General features: G+C 46.2%; 1 protein-coding gene across 1 annotated transcript in view; it reads right to left on the bottom strand.

Annotated features, from left to right (window-relative positions):
• Window positions 1-10,646, bottom strand: part of adap2 (ArfGAP with dual PH domains 2) — a 36,483-nt gene extending 25,837 nt beyond the window's left edge. Inside the window, exon 1 of the mRNA XM_080209326.1 lies at window positions 10,421-10,646. Within this exon, the coding sequence (XP_080065452.1) occupies window positions 10,421-10,508 (88 nt within the window). The 5' untranslated portion in view covers window positions 10,509-10,646. The remainder of the gene's footprint in view (window positions 1-10,420) is intronic.
• Window positions 10,647-15,291: the final 4,645 nt, after the last annotated feature.

Below are 15,291 nucleotides of genomic sequence, written 5' to 3'. Positions count from 1 at the left end.
AATATACACAAGATATGGATCTAACAGAATTGCAATACACACCCAGTCTCCTGTCCTCCCTACCTCCAACTGAGATTCCTCCCCATTCCAAAATGCACACCTTACTCCTGATTGGTTCAGCTTCCCGCACTGCCTCTGCATTGGGTCCAGCCATATCACATGACCCTCAACAACTCACCCCTTAAAGGGACCACATTACCAAACTAAGCCACAAAAACATATCAACAGTAAGCAATGTGGCCCTTCAGGCCTACTCTACTTTCAGCAGAATCATTATTGGATTTCGACATCAACTCCTGTGGACAGAAAAGATGATAGTCATGATGTGGAGATGCCGGCATTGGACTGGGGTAAACACAGTAAGAAGTCTCACAACACCAGGTTAAAGTCCAACAGGTTGATTTGGTAGCAAAAGCCACTAGCTTTCGGGCCTCTGACCCTTGGTCAGGTGAGTGGAGAGTTCTGATCACAAACAGGGGATGTAAACTCACACACTCAGTTTACAGAATACTAATTAGAATGCAAGTTTTTACAGCTAATCAAGTCTTAAAGGTGCAGACAGTGTGAGTGGAGATAGCATTAAGCACAGGTTAAAGAGATGTGTATTGTCTCCAGACAGGACAGTTAGTGAAATTTTGCAAGCCCAGGCAAGTCATGGGGGTTACAAATAGAGTGACATGAACCCAAGATCCCAATTAAGGCCGTCTTCATGTGTGCGGAATTTGGCTATCAGTTTCTGCTCAGCGACTCTGCGCTGTCGTGTGTCGTGAAGCTGCCTTGGAGAACGTTTACCAGAAAATCAGAGGCCGAATGCCCACGACCGCTGAAGTGTTTGGCAACAGGAAGAGAACAGTCTTGGCTGGTGATTGTCGAACAGTGTACATTCATCCATTGTTGTAGCGTCTGCATGGTCTCGCCAATGTACCATGCCTCAGGACATCCTTTCCTGCAGTGTATCAGGCAGACAACATTGGCTCGATGAGGAGGATCGCAACAGACACCTCCAGACGCTGAAAGATGCCCTCATAAGAACAGGATATGGCGCTCGACTCATCGATCGACAGTTCTGACGCGCCACAGCGTCACCGATCTCCTCAGAAGATGACACCAAGATTGGTGGAACGGCAAATTGCGCGGAGGGTGTGGAGAGTCTACAGAAGGATCTAGATAGGCTGGGCGAATGGGCCAGGAACTGGCAAATGGAATTTAATGTTGGCAAGTGTGAGGTGGTCCACTTTGGTAGGAATAATGGTAGGAAGGATTATTATTTACGTGGCGAAAAACTGCAGCAGGCGACGGTGCAGAGGGACCTCGGGGTCCTTGTGCATGAGTCACAAAAACCCAGCCTGCAGGTGCAGCAGGTGGTCAGGAAGGCGAATGGGATGCTGGCCTTCATAGCGAGGGGGATTGAATATAAAAGTAGGGAGGTCTTGCTGCGGCTGTATAGGGCATTGGTGAGGCCACAGCTGGAGTACTGTGTGCAGTTTTGGGCGCCGTACTTACGCAAGGATATTTTGGCCTTGGAGGGAGTGCAGAGGAGGTTTACTAGGCTGATGCCAGAGTTGAAGGGGTTGAGCTATGAGGAGAGGCTGAATAAACTAGGCTTGTACTCGTTAGAGTTTAGAAGAATGAGGGGAGATCTCATTGAGACGTATAAGATGATGAATGGGATGGATAGGATAGAGGTAGAGAGACTCTTCCCGCTCAGAAAGGACAGTAGGACTAGGGGGCACAGCCTCAAGATAAAGGGGGGGCGGTTTAGAACGGAGTTGAGGAGGAACTTCTTCACTCAAAGGGTGGTGAATCTCTGGAATTCTCTGCCCGTTGAGGTGGTGGAGGCTGCCTCGCTAAATATTTTTAAGACGCGGGTTGATGGGTTTTTGATAAGCGAGGGGATTAAGGGTTATGGGGAGAGGGCGGGAAAGTGGAACTGAGCCACGACAGATCAGCCATGATCTTATTGAATGGCGGGGCAGGCTCGAAAGGCTAGATGGCCTACTCCTGCTCCTATTTCTTATGTTCTTATGTAAGACAAGCACGGGGCACAGTGGACAGAATACCCTTCATCATCCGGTACTTCCCTGGGGTGGAGAAGCTACGACATCTTCTCCAGAGTCTTCAATGTTATTGATGAAGATGAACATCTCATCAAGGCTATCCCTACTTCTTGCCTTCAAACAACTGCACAACCTCAAACAGACCATTGTCTGCTGCAAACTACCCAGCCTTCAGGAGAACAGTGACCACGGCATCCCATAACCCTGCCACAGCAACCTCTGCAAGACATGTCGGATCATCGACAGGGATGCCATCATCTTCCATGAGAACACCATCCACCTGGTACATGGCACATACTCTTACAACTCGGCCAATGTTGTCAACCTGATACACTGCAGGAAAGGACATCCCGAAGCATGGTACATTGGGGAGACCATGCAGATGCTACGACAATGGATGAATGAACATCACTCGACAATCACCAGGCAAGAGTGTTCTCTTCCTGTTGCCGAACACTTCAGCGATCACGGGCATTTGGTTGCTGATCTTCGGGTAAACGTTCTCCAAGGCAGCCTTCAGAATCACTGAGCAGAGACTGATAGCCAAGTTCTGCACACATGAGGACGGCCTCAACCGGGATCTTGGGTTCATGTCACACTATTTATAACTTGCCTGGGCTTGCAAAATTTCACTTACTGTCCTGCCTGGAGACAATACACATTTCTTTAACCCATGCTTAACGCTATCTCCACTCACATTGTCTGCACCTTTAAGACTTGATTGGCTGTAAAAATTTGCAGTCTAAACAGTTTTCTGTAAACTGTGTGTGTATCTTTACATCCCCTGTTTGTGATCAGAACTCTCCACTCACCTGATGAAGGGTCAGAGGCCCGGAGGCTGGTGGCTTTTGCTATTAAATAAACCTGTTGGACTTTAACCTGGTTACTGGCGAGACTTCTTACTGACAGAAAAGATCCCATGATTTTATTTCAGTTTAACAAGATTAATGTCAGAGATGACGGGAGCGCTGCACTGTAAAAGTAATTTTTTTTTTGGACGAGATGTCTGAGGCTCTATCTGCCATTTTGAGGCTCTCTTTAAAGAGAAGGAATTATCACCAGTGCCCTGTTGCTAACAATTAGCCCTCAAACAGCATCAGTTTAAAAAAAATACAGATTATCTGGTCATTATCACATTGCTGCCCGTGGCATCTTGCTGTGTAGAAATTGGCTGCGGTATTTTCCACGACTGTAACTACATTTCGATGGTAGTTAATTGGCTGTAAAGTGAGATTGTGAACGGTGCTATATAAATGCAAGTCTACATCAGTAGCTCAGAGAGTATGTGCAGTGAGAGTTAATGTTGGAGACTCCGGAACATTCTGAGCTGCTGTAAGCTCAGTGATGTGTGTGTTTTTCGGAAGCTCAGTGCTCAGAAAAGAATTTCACTTCCCCTGAGCGAGCCGCTGCTTTGCACCAATGTTGCTGAGTTGCATTAACCGGCCAGGAACTTGCAAGATGCTGATTCACTTCCAGATCAATCCATTGATCCTGACACAGGCCATGACTTTCCAAACTCGCAGCTCTCAGTCTGACTCAGGGACTTCGGGGTAGCACCGGCACCATCAGGGCGCCAGTGTCTGAGAGCCTACAGAGCCACTCGTGCCAGTGGGCCCAGGTGGTGATGCTACCTGGTTATTCAACTACAGAGTAAGTGCAGCTCAGCTTCAGCCTTCCGCTGTAGGAATAACAGCAGGCCATTCAGCCCCTTAAACCTGTTCCATCATTAGATCATGGCTGTTCTGTATCTTAACCCCATTTACCCACCTGGCTTCTGTGGACCTTAGTACCCCAAACCAACGGAGATCCCAGTTCATCTCCTCCAGCCTCAACTTTTTTTTGGGGGGAGTTTCAGATTCGCACTCATCTTTTATTCATCGAAATGTCTCCTGACGGATCCCCCCCCACCCCCCCAAAAAGCAACGCTCTAATTTTAACATCCTGCCTCCTGTTCTGGACTACCTCCCTCTTTCCCCCCACTTCCCCCCCCTGCTTTCACACACCCTCACTCACCCCCGCCCATACCCTGCTTCCCCCTCCCTCTCCACTGATGTCCCTCACCACCCCCCCCCACCCCTCATCGCCCAAACCTCCACCACTTTTCCCACCCCCTTCCCCTGGTTTCCCTCACCCCATCACCCACCCCCCCCTACTGCCCACCCCTCTCCCACTTTCCCCAGCTCCCCACTTTCCCCAAAACCCTCCCCGCAGCCCCCTGCTGCGTTTCCCCCCCCCCCCCGCCCCCCGCTTACCCCCCTGCTCCTTGAGGAAATAGATCCTGTTCTTGTCTACTTTCTGACTGATTTAACTATCGTAAGCTCCTTAATCAGATCATCCTCTTTCATCCTCTCCAGTGAAAACGATCTATTTGATGCAACCTGCCCTGGAATTTAATCCTTTTAGCACCGGTACCATTTTGCTGTTGTGTCTTTGTGTACCATCCAGCGGGATTGCTGGCTAATGTCATATTGTTCCCTTGTCCTCCCTCTTCAGTGGCAGCTACAGGGTCAGTGCTGAGTGAGTGCTGCTCTCTCAGAGGGTCAGTACTGAGGGAATGCCGCACTGTCAGAGGGTCAGTGCTGAGGGAGTGCCGCACTGTCAGAGGGTCAGTGCTGAGGGAGTGCCGCACTGTCAGAGGGTCGGTGCTGAGGGAGTGCCGCACTGTCAGAGGGTCAGTGCTGAGGGAGCGCCGCACCGTCAGAGGGTCAGTGCTGAGGGAGCGCCGCACTGTCAGAGGGTCAGTGCTGAGGGAGCGCCGCACTGTCAGAGGGTCAGTGCTGAGGGAGCGCCGCACTGTCAGAGGGTCAGTACTGAAGGAGTGCCGCACTGTCAGAGGGTCAGTACTGAAGGAGTGCCGCACTGTCAGAGGGGCTGTCTTTCAGGTGAGATGTTAAAGTGAGGCCCCTTGTACCCTCTCCAATAGATGTAAAACATCCTCTGATAATATTTTGAGGGGGGGGGAATCTCCCTGGCTAGTTGGTAAATATCTATCTCTGTTTGCGTCATTAAAAACCTGTTGCCTGGTTATTATCAGTGTTAGTTGCGGAATTTTGCTGTGCGCTTGTGGGTTGTCATGTTTCCAACATTACACAAGTAACGTAGTATTTCAGAAGTACTTCACTGGCTGCAAGGTTCTTTGGAATGGTCAGCGGTTGTGAGAGAGAATGTATGAAGGAAAGTCTTTGCTCCGGTTGGAAGTTTTGTTATTAGGGTTTTAAAGAGAGCAGTGGGAGACAGGTTCGCAGATCTGCTGTCAGTCTGGGAGAAACCTGAACACAGGCTCTAAATGTGAAAGGTTATGCTGTAACCGATTAACAACAATAACAGCAACTTGTGTTTGATCTTTAACATCGAAGGGAGCAAACTGGCCGAGGGAAAGACACTCAGTACACATATCGCATTTAATAAACTCCACACTAAAATTAAAGTTTATTTATTATTCACAAGTAAGGCTTACATTAACACTGCAATGAAGTTACTGCGAAATTCCTCTAGTTGCCACAATCCAGTGCCTGTTCAGGTCACTGCACCTAACCCACACGTCTTTCAGACTATGGGAGGAAACTGGAGAACCTGGAGGAAACCCACATAGATACAGGGAGAATGTGCAAATTCCACACAGACAGTCACCCAAACTGGGTATGGAACCCCAGTCCCTGGCACTGTGAGGCAGCAGTGCTAACCACTGTGCCACCGTGCCTCCCCTGGGGCAGAAGTTCAGGAGCTTGTTCAATCTGATCTTTGGGCTCATTCGTTCCTTTAAAAACAAAACTCCATTGTGGTATTTGGAAACATGAGGAGAATTGTTTCAGGCAAGTGGTGAATGGGGAAAGCCCCATCAATTCCTTCAGGAGCAGGAAGAGAGAGGCAAGATAAAGGTTTTAATAAATTTCCCTGTGATTATCCCAAAATGATTTACAGTCAATGATACGTTTACTGAAGTTTAGTTACTGTTGTGATGCGGGACAGGTTTGGGGTGTGTAACTTGAATAGGATTAGCGCCTCCATTCACGCTGATTCTGTACTTGAGTCCACACCCTATTCATATCTTTGTCAAAAACCTTAAGTACCTTATTTATTCTCTATTTATTCAGAGTGGTTACTGCTACTCACTTTACAGACCATTTCCTGTCAACTCGCTACTTTACTTGCAGTGTACTATTTTTACCAAAGCTAAAAGCACTTTCAAAAAAGTTAGGTGTTGATAGAAAGTTGGTTTTAAACTGAAATGTGATCACGTTGTGCAGCCTGTCACTTCACCCTCATGTGAATGACACCCTATTACTCACAACCCAACCATTATAATCCTGCATTTACAGTAAAACCATCCCTACCACTCATTTCAATAATCCATACCCAAAGCTGGAATCTAATTGAGGAGTTCAGAGGGTTTATATATTAGGGGTATATATCTACACCACATAACGACAGGTTCAAGAACCTTCTCGAGTGCAATTAGGGGTCAGCAATACATGCTGGTCTAGCCGGCAACACCCACATCCTGTCAAAGAATAAATCTTAAAAAAGAATAATAGATACCAAGTTACAGACTGGAATCTAATCGAGGGGTTCGGGGTTGTTTATATATAGAATAACAGATACCCGGGAGTGAGTTACAGACTAGAATCTAATCGAGGGGTTCGGGGTGGTTTATATATAGAATAACAGATACCCGGGAGTGAGTTACAGACTGGAATCTAATCGAGGGGTTCGGGGCGGTTTATATATAGAATAACAGATACGCGGGAGTGAGTTACAGACTGGAATCTAATCCAGGGGTTCGGGGCGGTTTATATATAGAATAACAGATACCCGTACTGTGTTACAGACTGGAATCTAATCCAGGGGTTCGGGATGGTTTATACACAGAATAACAGATACCCGGGAGTGAGTTACAGACTGGAATCTAATCGAGGGGTTCGGGATGGTTTATATATAGAATAACAGATACCCGGGAGTGAGTTACAGACTGGAATCTAATCGAGGGGTTCGGGGTGGTTTATATATAGAATAACAGATACCCGGGAGTGAGTTACAGACTGGAATCTAATCGAGGGGTTCGGGGTAGTTTATATATAGAATAACAGATACCCGGGAGTGAGTTACAGACTGGAATCTAATCGAGGGGTTCGGGGTGGTTTATATGTAGAATAACAGATACCCGGGTGTGGGTTACAGACTGGAATCTAATCGAGGGGTTCGGGGTGGTTTATATATAGAATAACAGATATCCGGGAGTGAGTCACAGACTGGAATCTAATCAAGGGGTTCGGGGTGGTTTATATATAGAATAACAGATACCCGGAAGTGAGTCACAGACTGGAATCTAATCGAGGGGTTCGGGGCGGTTTATATATAGAATAACAGATACCCGGGAGTGAGTTACAGACTGGAATCTAATCGAGGGGTTCGGGGCGGTTTATATATAGAATAACAGATACCCAGGAGTGAGTCACAGACTGGAATCTAATCGAGGGGTTCGGGGTGGTTTATATATAGAATAACAGATACCCGGGAGTGAGTTACAGACTGGAACCTAATTAAGAAGTTTGGGGTGGTTTATTTTGTTTGTCTGATTTGCTTAAGAGCTTTTGAGATGTTATCTTATGGCAAAGACCTGTATAAATAGAAATTGTTGAAGTGACTATACAGAAGGATTCATTCTTGGGGACAGTCTTCATCAATGTAAAGGAGTAGGAAATTCACATTAAAAGTTTACTTATTAGTCAAAAGTAAGGCTTACATTAACATTGCAACAAGATTATCGTGAAATTCCACTAGTCGCCAAACTCCAGTTCCTGTTTGGGGCAATGCACCTAACCAGCACATCTTTTGGACTGTGGAAGGCAACCAGAGCACCCGGAGGAAACCCACGCACACACAGGAAGAACGTGCAAACTCTACACAAACAGTGACCCAAACCAGGAATCAAACCTGACACCCTGGTGCTGTGAGGCAGCAGTGCTAATCACTGTGCCACCATTGCCAACCATGTAGCACAGTGGTTAGCACTGCAGCTTCACAGCACCAGGGACCTGGGTTCAATTCCTGGCTTTGGTCATGTGACTATTGGAGTTGTGAGATTATATAGTCCACACTATGTGATATATTGCATAAAGGGTATTATATATTATTAAAAATCCTATAGATCACATCATAAAGAACACAAGGTATACCTGATTCTTTTCAAAAGTATAGACTCCTGATTTCGTTCAAGATGTTGACACCAGCTCCCACATAATTTCAGGAATGGGGAGACCATCATTCATCCCGATCATGGCTGTATCTCAGTCCCATTTCCCCATCTTTTGATACCCTGCCCTATCCCAATTCTCTGATACCCAAACCCAGCAAAAAATCTACTGATCTCAGTCTGGAGTTGAGGGGGAGGAGAGGCTGAATAAACTAGGCTTGTACTCGTTAGAGTTTAGAAGAATGAGGGGAGATCTCATTGAGACGTATAAGATGATGAATGGGATGGATAGGATAGAGGTGGAAAGACTCTTCCCGCTCAAAAAAGACAGTAGGACTAGGGGGCACAGCCTCAAGATAAAGGGGGGGCGGTTCAGAACGGAGTTGAGGAGGAACTTCTTCACTCAAAGGGTGGTGAATCTCTGGAATTCTCTGCCCGTTGAAGTGGTGGAGGCTGCCTCGCTAAATATTTTTAAGAAGCGGGTTGATGGGTTTTTGATAAGAGAGGGGATTAAGGGTTATGGGGAGAGGGCGGGAAAGTGGAACTGAGCCACGACAGATCAGCCATGATCTTATTGAATGGCGGGGCAGGCTCGAAGGGCCAGATGGCCTACTCCTGCTCCTATTTCTTATGTTCTTATGTTCTTATGAAACTACAATGGACAGTTTGTTGAGCAGCCTTTGGCTCAGGCAGCACAGAGGACAAGTCATCCATTTAAAAACCATTGGCAACAATAGGAGCAAATCCCGAGCTGGCAGACTGCATTGTGTGTGGTAAATATCAACAGCATTTTGTTTTTATATAGCACTTCCAATAAAGTAAAATATATTTTTATGTCTCTTTATGGGATTAGAATTAATAGGTGCTCGATGGCCAGGCAGGATGGACTGAAGGGCCACTTTTTGTGACTATCTCAGGGCACTTTGCAGGAGTGAGTAGCCAGCAGAATTTTGGTACCAAACCACAAAAAGAAACATTGGGATGAGGAAACATCAAACTTTGTCAAAGAGGTTAGCTCCAAGGAGCTTTGGGAAGAAAGATGGAGCAGTTTAGGGAGGGAATTGAGGAGTGATAAGTCTCTGATTCTGAAAGTATGGCCAATAAAGGTGGGGTGATTAAAATCAAGGATGTGCAAGAAGCTAGAATTGGATTGGCAGAGAGGTCCTGGAGGGGGTGTGGGGCTGAAGAAAGTTCATAAGAACCAGGAGCAGGAGTAGGCCATTTGGCACCTTGATCATGCTCCACATTCAATAAGATCATGGCTGATCTTCTTGTGGACTTAGCTGCACTTACCCACCCACTCACCATAATTCTAAATTCCTTTACTGTTCAAAAATTTATCTATCCTTGCCTTAAAAACATTCAATGAGGTAGCCTCAACTGCTTCACTGGCCGGGGAATTCCACAGACTCATAACCCTTTGGGTGAAGAAGCTCCCCCTCAACTCAGTCCTAAATCTGCTCCCCCTTATTTTAAGACCATGCCCCCTAATTCTAGTTTCACCTGCCAGTGGAAACAACCTCCCAGCTTCTATCTTATCTATTCCTTTCATAATTTTATGTTTCTACAAGATCTCCCCTCATTTTTCTGAATTCCAATGAATATAGCCCCAGTCTACTCAGTCTTTCCTCATAAGCCAACCTTCTCAACTCCGGAATCAACCTGGTTCTAGAGATAGGGAGAAGACAAGGTCACAAAGGGGCTTAAGTATAAGGATGAACATTAAAATCAAGGTGTTGCCAAGACAAAGTTTATTTATTAGTCACAAAAAGGCTTGCATTAACAGTGCAATGAAGCTACTGTGAAAATCCCCTAGTTGCCACATTTTCAGGTCAATGCACCTAACCAGCACAGCTTTCAGACTGTGGGAAGAAACCGGAGCACCCAGAGGAAACCCATGCAGACACAGGGAGAACATGCAAACTCCACACATACAGTATCCTGAGCTGGGAATTGAACGCAGGTCTCTGGCGCTGTCAGGCAGCAGTGCTAACCATTTGGCCACTTTGCCACTCTAAGACAGGGAGCCAGTGCAGACAGTGAGTACAGAGGTGATGAATGAACGGGTGTTGGTCTGAGTTTGGATACAGTCAAGTAAAGAGTTAAATACATCACTGTACAGACCAACTTCCCTCAGTCCGGCAGGTAAACCAGTTTATCCTGTCCTTACCTGCTATTCCACAGTCAGCACACTTGCTGTTCTCTCCCTCTCGCAGTAGTTCCAGGAGAATTCTCTTATTCCTGTCCCTATCGCTCATAGTTTCAAATTGTTAGAGCAATTTATTCAGAACCAAAAAATCCAGACCAGAGCCTGTGTACAGAGCCCAGGCTGATAGATAGATCCCGTCCACACCAGCGTTGTCTTTCCACCAAGTAAGCAGTCTAGCCTTTGAGTCCTGCTCTCTCTCTCTCTTATATCCAGCTCAGACGTTTTAGTCTCCTCCCTTTTCAGTAGTTTCAGCTGCCAGGCGACACACCTCCGGCTTGCAACTGAGTTCCTGTCTCTGGCGTAACTTACTCATGATGTGGAGATGCCGACATTGGACTGGGGGTAAACACAGTAAGAAGTCTCACAACGCCAGGTTAAAGTCCAGCAGGTTTACTGGGTCGCAAAATCCACCAGCTTTCGGAGCGCTTGCTGCTCCTTCGTCAGATAAGTGGGAGTTCTGTTCACAAACAGGGCATATAAAGACACAAACTCAATTTACAAAATAATGGTTGGAATGTGAGTCTTTACAAACTCGCAAAGACTGCCATTCCAATCATTTTGTAAATTGAGTTTGTGTCTTTATATGCCATGTTTGTGAACCGAACTCCCACTCACCTGACGAAGGAGCAGCAAGCGCTCCAAAAGCTAGTGGATTTTGCTACCAAATACACCTGTTGGACTTTAACCTGGTGTTGTGAGACTTCTTACTGTAACTCACACACCAGGGATTTTCTCTCTCTCTCGCTTTCCCAATAGGGAAAAGAACAGGTCAGTCCAGAATGCTTATTTCACCATTTTTACTGGTGTTCCATTTTAAGGTACACAAAACCAGTTCGAACCAATATTCCTCATCTCCCCGTTTTTATTGGGTGTTTTCCACTGTTAATGATTATAGCCCCTGGGATTTGCAACATGAGGACTTCAGCTGTAATGGAACTACCCCTTTCATCAAGGTTAGAGATTGGAATGTCCAGATCTCAATTACTGTAGATCACGTGTGTAAATCAATCTTTGCAACCTTGAAAAACCCTTCTGAAATGAAAGCTGATTTATTTGCTGAGTATAACATGTAAACTGGTGATGCTGATTTAAGAACATAAGAAATAGGAGCAGGAGTAGGCCATCTAGCCCTTCGAGCCTGCCCCGCCATTCAACAAGATCATGGCTGATGTGAAGTGGATCAGTTCCACTTTCCCACTTTCTCCCCATAACTCTTAATTCCCTTGTCTATCAGAAACCTGTCTACCTGTGACTTAAATATATTTAGCGAGGCAGCCTCCACCACTTCAATGGGCAGAGAATTCCAGAGACTCGCCACCCTTTGAGTGAAGAAGTTCCTCCTCAACTCCGATCTAAACTGCCGCCCCTTATTTTGAGGCTGTGCCCTCTGATCCTGCTATCCTTTCTAAGCGGGAAGAATCTCTCTACCTCTACCCTATCCATCCCCTTCATTATCTTGTAAGTCTCTATAAGATCCCCCCTCAGCCTTCTAAACTCTAACAAGTACAGACTCAGTCTATTCAATCTCTCTTCATAAGCTAACCCCCTCATCTCCGGTATCAGCCTAGTGAACCTTCTCTGTACTCCCTCCAAGGCCAATATATCCTTTCTCAAATAAGGGGACCAAAACTGCACACAGTACTCCAGTTGCAGCCTCACCAGTGCCCTGTATAGTTGCAGCAAGACCTCTCTGCTTTTATATTCTATCCCCCTCGCTATAAAGGCCAACATTCCATTTGCCTTCTTGATCACCTGCTGCACCTGCAGACTGGGTTTTTGCGATTCGTGCACAAGGACCCCCAGGTCCCTCTGCACTGTAGCATGCTGCAGCTTTTCGCCCTTTAAATAATAATCCCTCCTACAATTATTTCTACCAAAGTGGATAACCTCACATTTGCTAACGTTATACTCCATCTGCCAGGTCCTCGCCCACTCACTCAGCCTATCCTGATCTCTCTGCAGACTTTCCACACCTTCCACGCAATTCGCTTTTCCACTCATCTTCGTGTCAACAGCAAATTTCGTTACCCTACACTCAGCCCCCTCCTCCAGATCATCTATGTAATTGGTAAATAGCTGAGGCCCCAGCACCGATCCCTGTGGCACTCCACTAGTCACCAACTGCCAACCAGAAAAGCACCCACTGATTCCAACTCTCTGCTTCCTGTTAGTCAACCAATCCTCTATCCACGCCAACACCTTACCCCCAACTCTGTGCACCCTAACCTTGTGCAGCAACCTTTTGTGAGGCACCTTATCAAACGCCTTCTGGAAATCTAAAAACACCACATCCACCGGTTCCCCTCTGTCTACCGCACTAGTCACATCCTCATAGAAATCCAATAAATTTGTTAAACACGACTTCCCCTTAACGAATCAGTGCTGCATCTGCTTGATCAAACCGTTCTTTTCAAGGTGTCTTGCTATTTCTTCTTTGATGATGGATTCTAGCATTTTACCAACTACGGACGTTAAACTAACCAGCCTACAATTCCCTGCCTTTTGTCTGCTACCCTTTTTGAACAGCAGTGTAACATTAGCTGTTTTCCAATCTTCTGGCACTTCCCCGGAGTCCAGCAAATTTTGATAAATAATCACTAAGGCATCCGCTATCACCTCTGCCATTTCTTTCAGAATCTTGGGATGCATTCCATCCGGTCCCAGAGACTTGTCTACCTTCAGTCCCGTTAGTCTATCAAGCACTATCTCTCTAGTGACAGTAATTGCATTAAGAACCTCATCTCCTACCATCCCTCTATCTTCAATATTCGGCAAGCTATTTGTGTCCTCCTCCATGAACACCGTCACAAAAAACTTATTTAAAGCCTCAGCCATTTCCTCGTTACCCACTGCTAAATCCCCCCTCTCGTCCTCCAAGGGTCCAACATTCATTTGATTTATTATTGTCACATGTATTGGGATACAGTGAAAAGTATTGTTTCTTGTGTTATGTAGGCAAAACATACCATTCATGGAGTACATGGGGAGAAGATTACAGAAAACAGTGTTGCAATTACAGATAGGATGTAGAGAAAGATCAGCTTAATGTACGATAGGTCCATTCAAAAGTCTGATGGCAGCAGAGAAGAAGCTGTTCTTCAGTCGGTTGGTACATGTTGTCAGACTTTTGTATCTTTTTCCCAATGGAAGAAGATGGAAGAGAATCTGCCCTGGGTGTGTGGGGTTCTTAATCATGCTGGCTGCTTTTCTGAGACAGCAGGAAATATAGACAGAGTCAATGGATGGGAGGCTGGCTTGCATGATGGACTGGGTTACATTCACAACACTTTGTAGTTTCTTGCAGTCTTGGTCAGAGCAGGAGCCATACCAAGCTGTGATACATCTTGAAAGGATGCTTTCTATGGTGCATCTGTAAAAATTGGTGAGAGTTGTAGCTGATGTACCGAATTTCCTTAGCCTTCTGAGAAAGTGGTGGGTTTTCTTAACTATAGCGTCGGTGTGGAGTGACCAGTACAGGTTGTTGGCGATTTGAACACCTAGAAACTTGAAACTCTTGACCATTTCAATTTCATCCACGTTGACGTGGATGGGAGCTTGTCCTCCACTGCGCTTCCGGAAGTCGATGACTATCTCCTTCATTTGACTGACATTGAGGGAGAGACATTGTCATCGCAACAGTTCACCAGATTCTCTATCTCATTCCTCTACTCTGTCTCATCAATGTTTGAGATTCAGGGGGCTGGTGGGGGGGCAACCAGCAATTCAACACAGGGAAAGGTTGGTGTAGTTGGGTGAAGGGAAGATGTGGAGAAAGCGGGTCGTTGGGGGGGGGCGGTGGTTGTTGGTGGCGAGGGTGGAATAACAAAGTTAATAAATGATCTGGGATCACAAACAACCTTGAATTTCCAAAGCAACTTTCACATTCTTAGATATCCCAGAATTCATCACCATCAGTGAATGAGGTTTGAACAGCAGTTGCTGGTAAAGCATTAGCACATCCTGGACAATCCATCCTGCTTTTCCTCGAAGCCCTGGGGAGGCAGACAGGCTCTGGTTTAACGTCACATCTGAAAAACAACATTCCCTCCGAGGTTATTTCCGCTGGGTGGGAGAGTCTTGGACCAAAGGGCATAATCCACACAGATAGTGAGGAGTCACCCATACAAGACAGAGGTGAGGAGGAACTTCTTCTCTCAGAGGGGGATGAATCTGTGGAATTCTTTGCCACCGAGAGCTGTAGAGGCTGGGTCGTTAAGTAGGTTCAAGGGTGCAATAGACAGATTTTTAATCAGTAAGGGTTATGGGGATAAGGCAGGAAAGTGGATTTGAGGATTATTATCAAATCAGTCATGATCTCATTAAATGGCAGGACAGATTTGATGGGCCGAATGGCCTACTTCATAGAACCCCTACAGTGCAGGAGGAGGCCATTCAATGCATCAAGTCTGCATCGACCACAATCCCACCCGTGACCCCACATATTTACTCTGCTAATGCCCCTGACACTAGGGTCAATTTAGCATGGTCAATCAGCCTAACCCACACATCCTTGGACTGTGGGAGGAAACCGGAGCCCCTAGAAGAAACCCACGCAGACATGGGGAGAATGTGCAAACTCCACACAGATACTGACCCGAGGCTGGAATTGAACCTGGGTCCCTGACGTGTGAGGCAGCCGTGCTCACCACTACCGTACCGTACTTATGGTTTTATTGTCTCAACAAGGACTATTTTTGTATTTTGAGCCTTCACTGTGTCAAGGCGTCTTGTGGAAGCAATTACCAAACTAAATCTGACATCAAATCACATGACATCCTCAGACAAGTAACCAAAGGCCTGGTCACTGCTTCAAGCAGCCTGAGCAACAGAGA

This window comes from Carcharhinus amblyrhynchos, chromosome 21 (genome assembly GCF_965287045.1).
Source record: "Carcharhinus amblyrhynchos chromosome 21, sCarAmb.v2.hapA, whole genome shotgun sequence".
NCBI classification, from domain to species: Eukaryota; Metazoa; Chordata; class Chondrichthyes; order Carcharhiniformes; family Carcharhinidae; genus Carcharhinus; species Carcharhinus amblyrhynchos.
The sequence above is the reverse complement of the archived record's forward strand: the minus strand, read 5'-3'. Positions and strand labels throughout refer to the sequence as shown.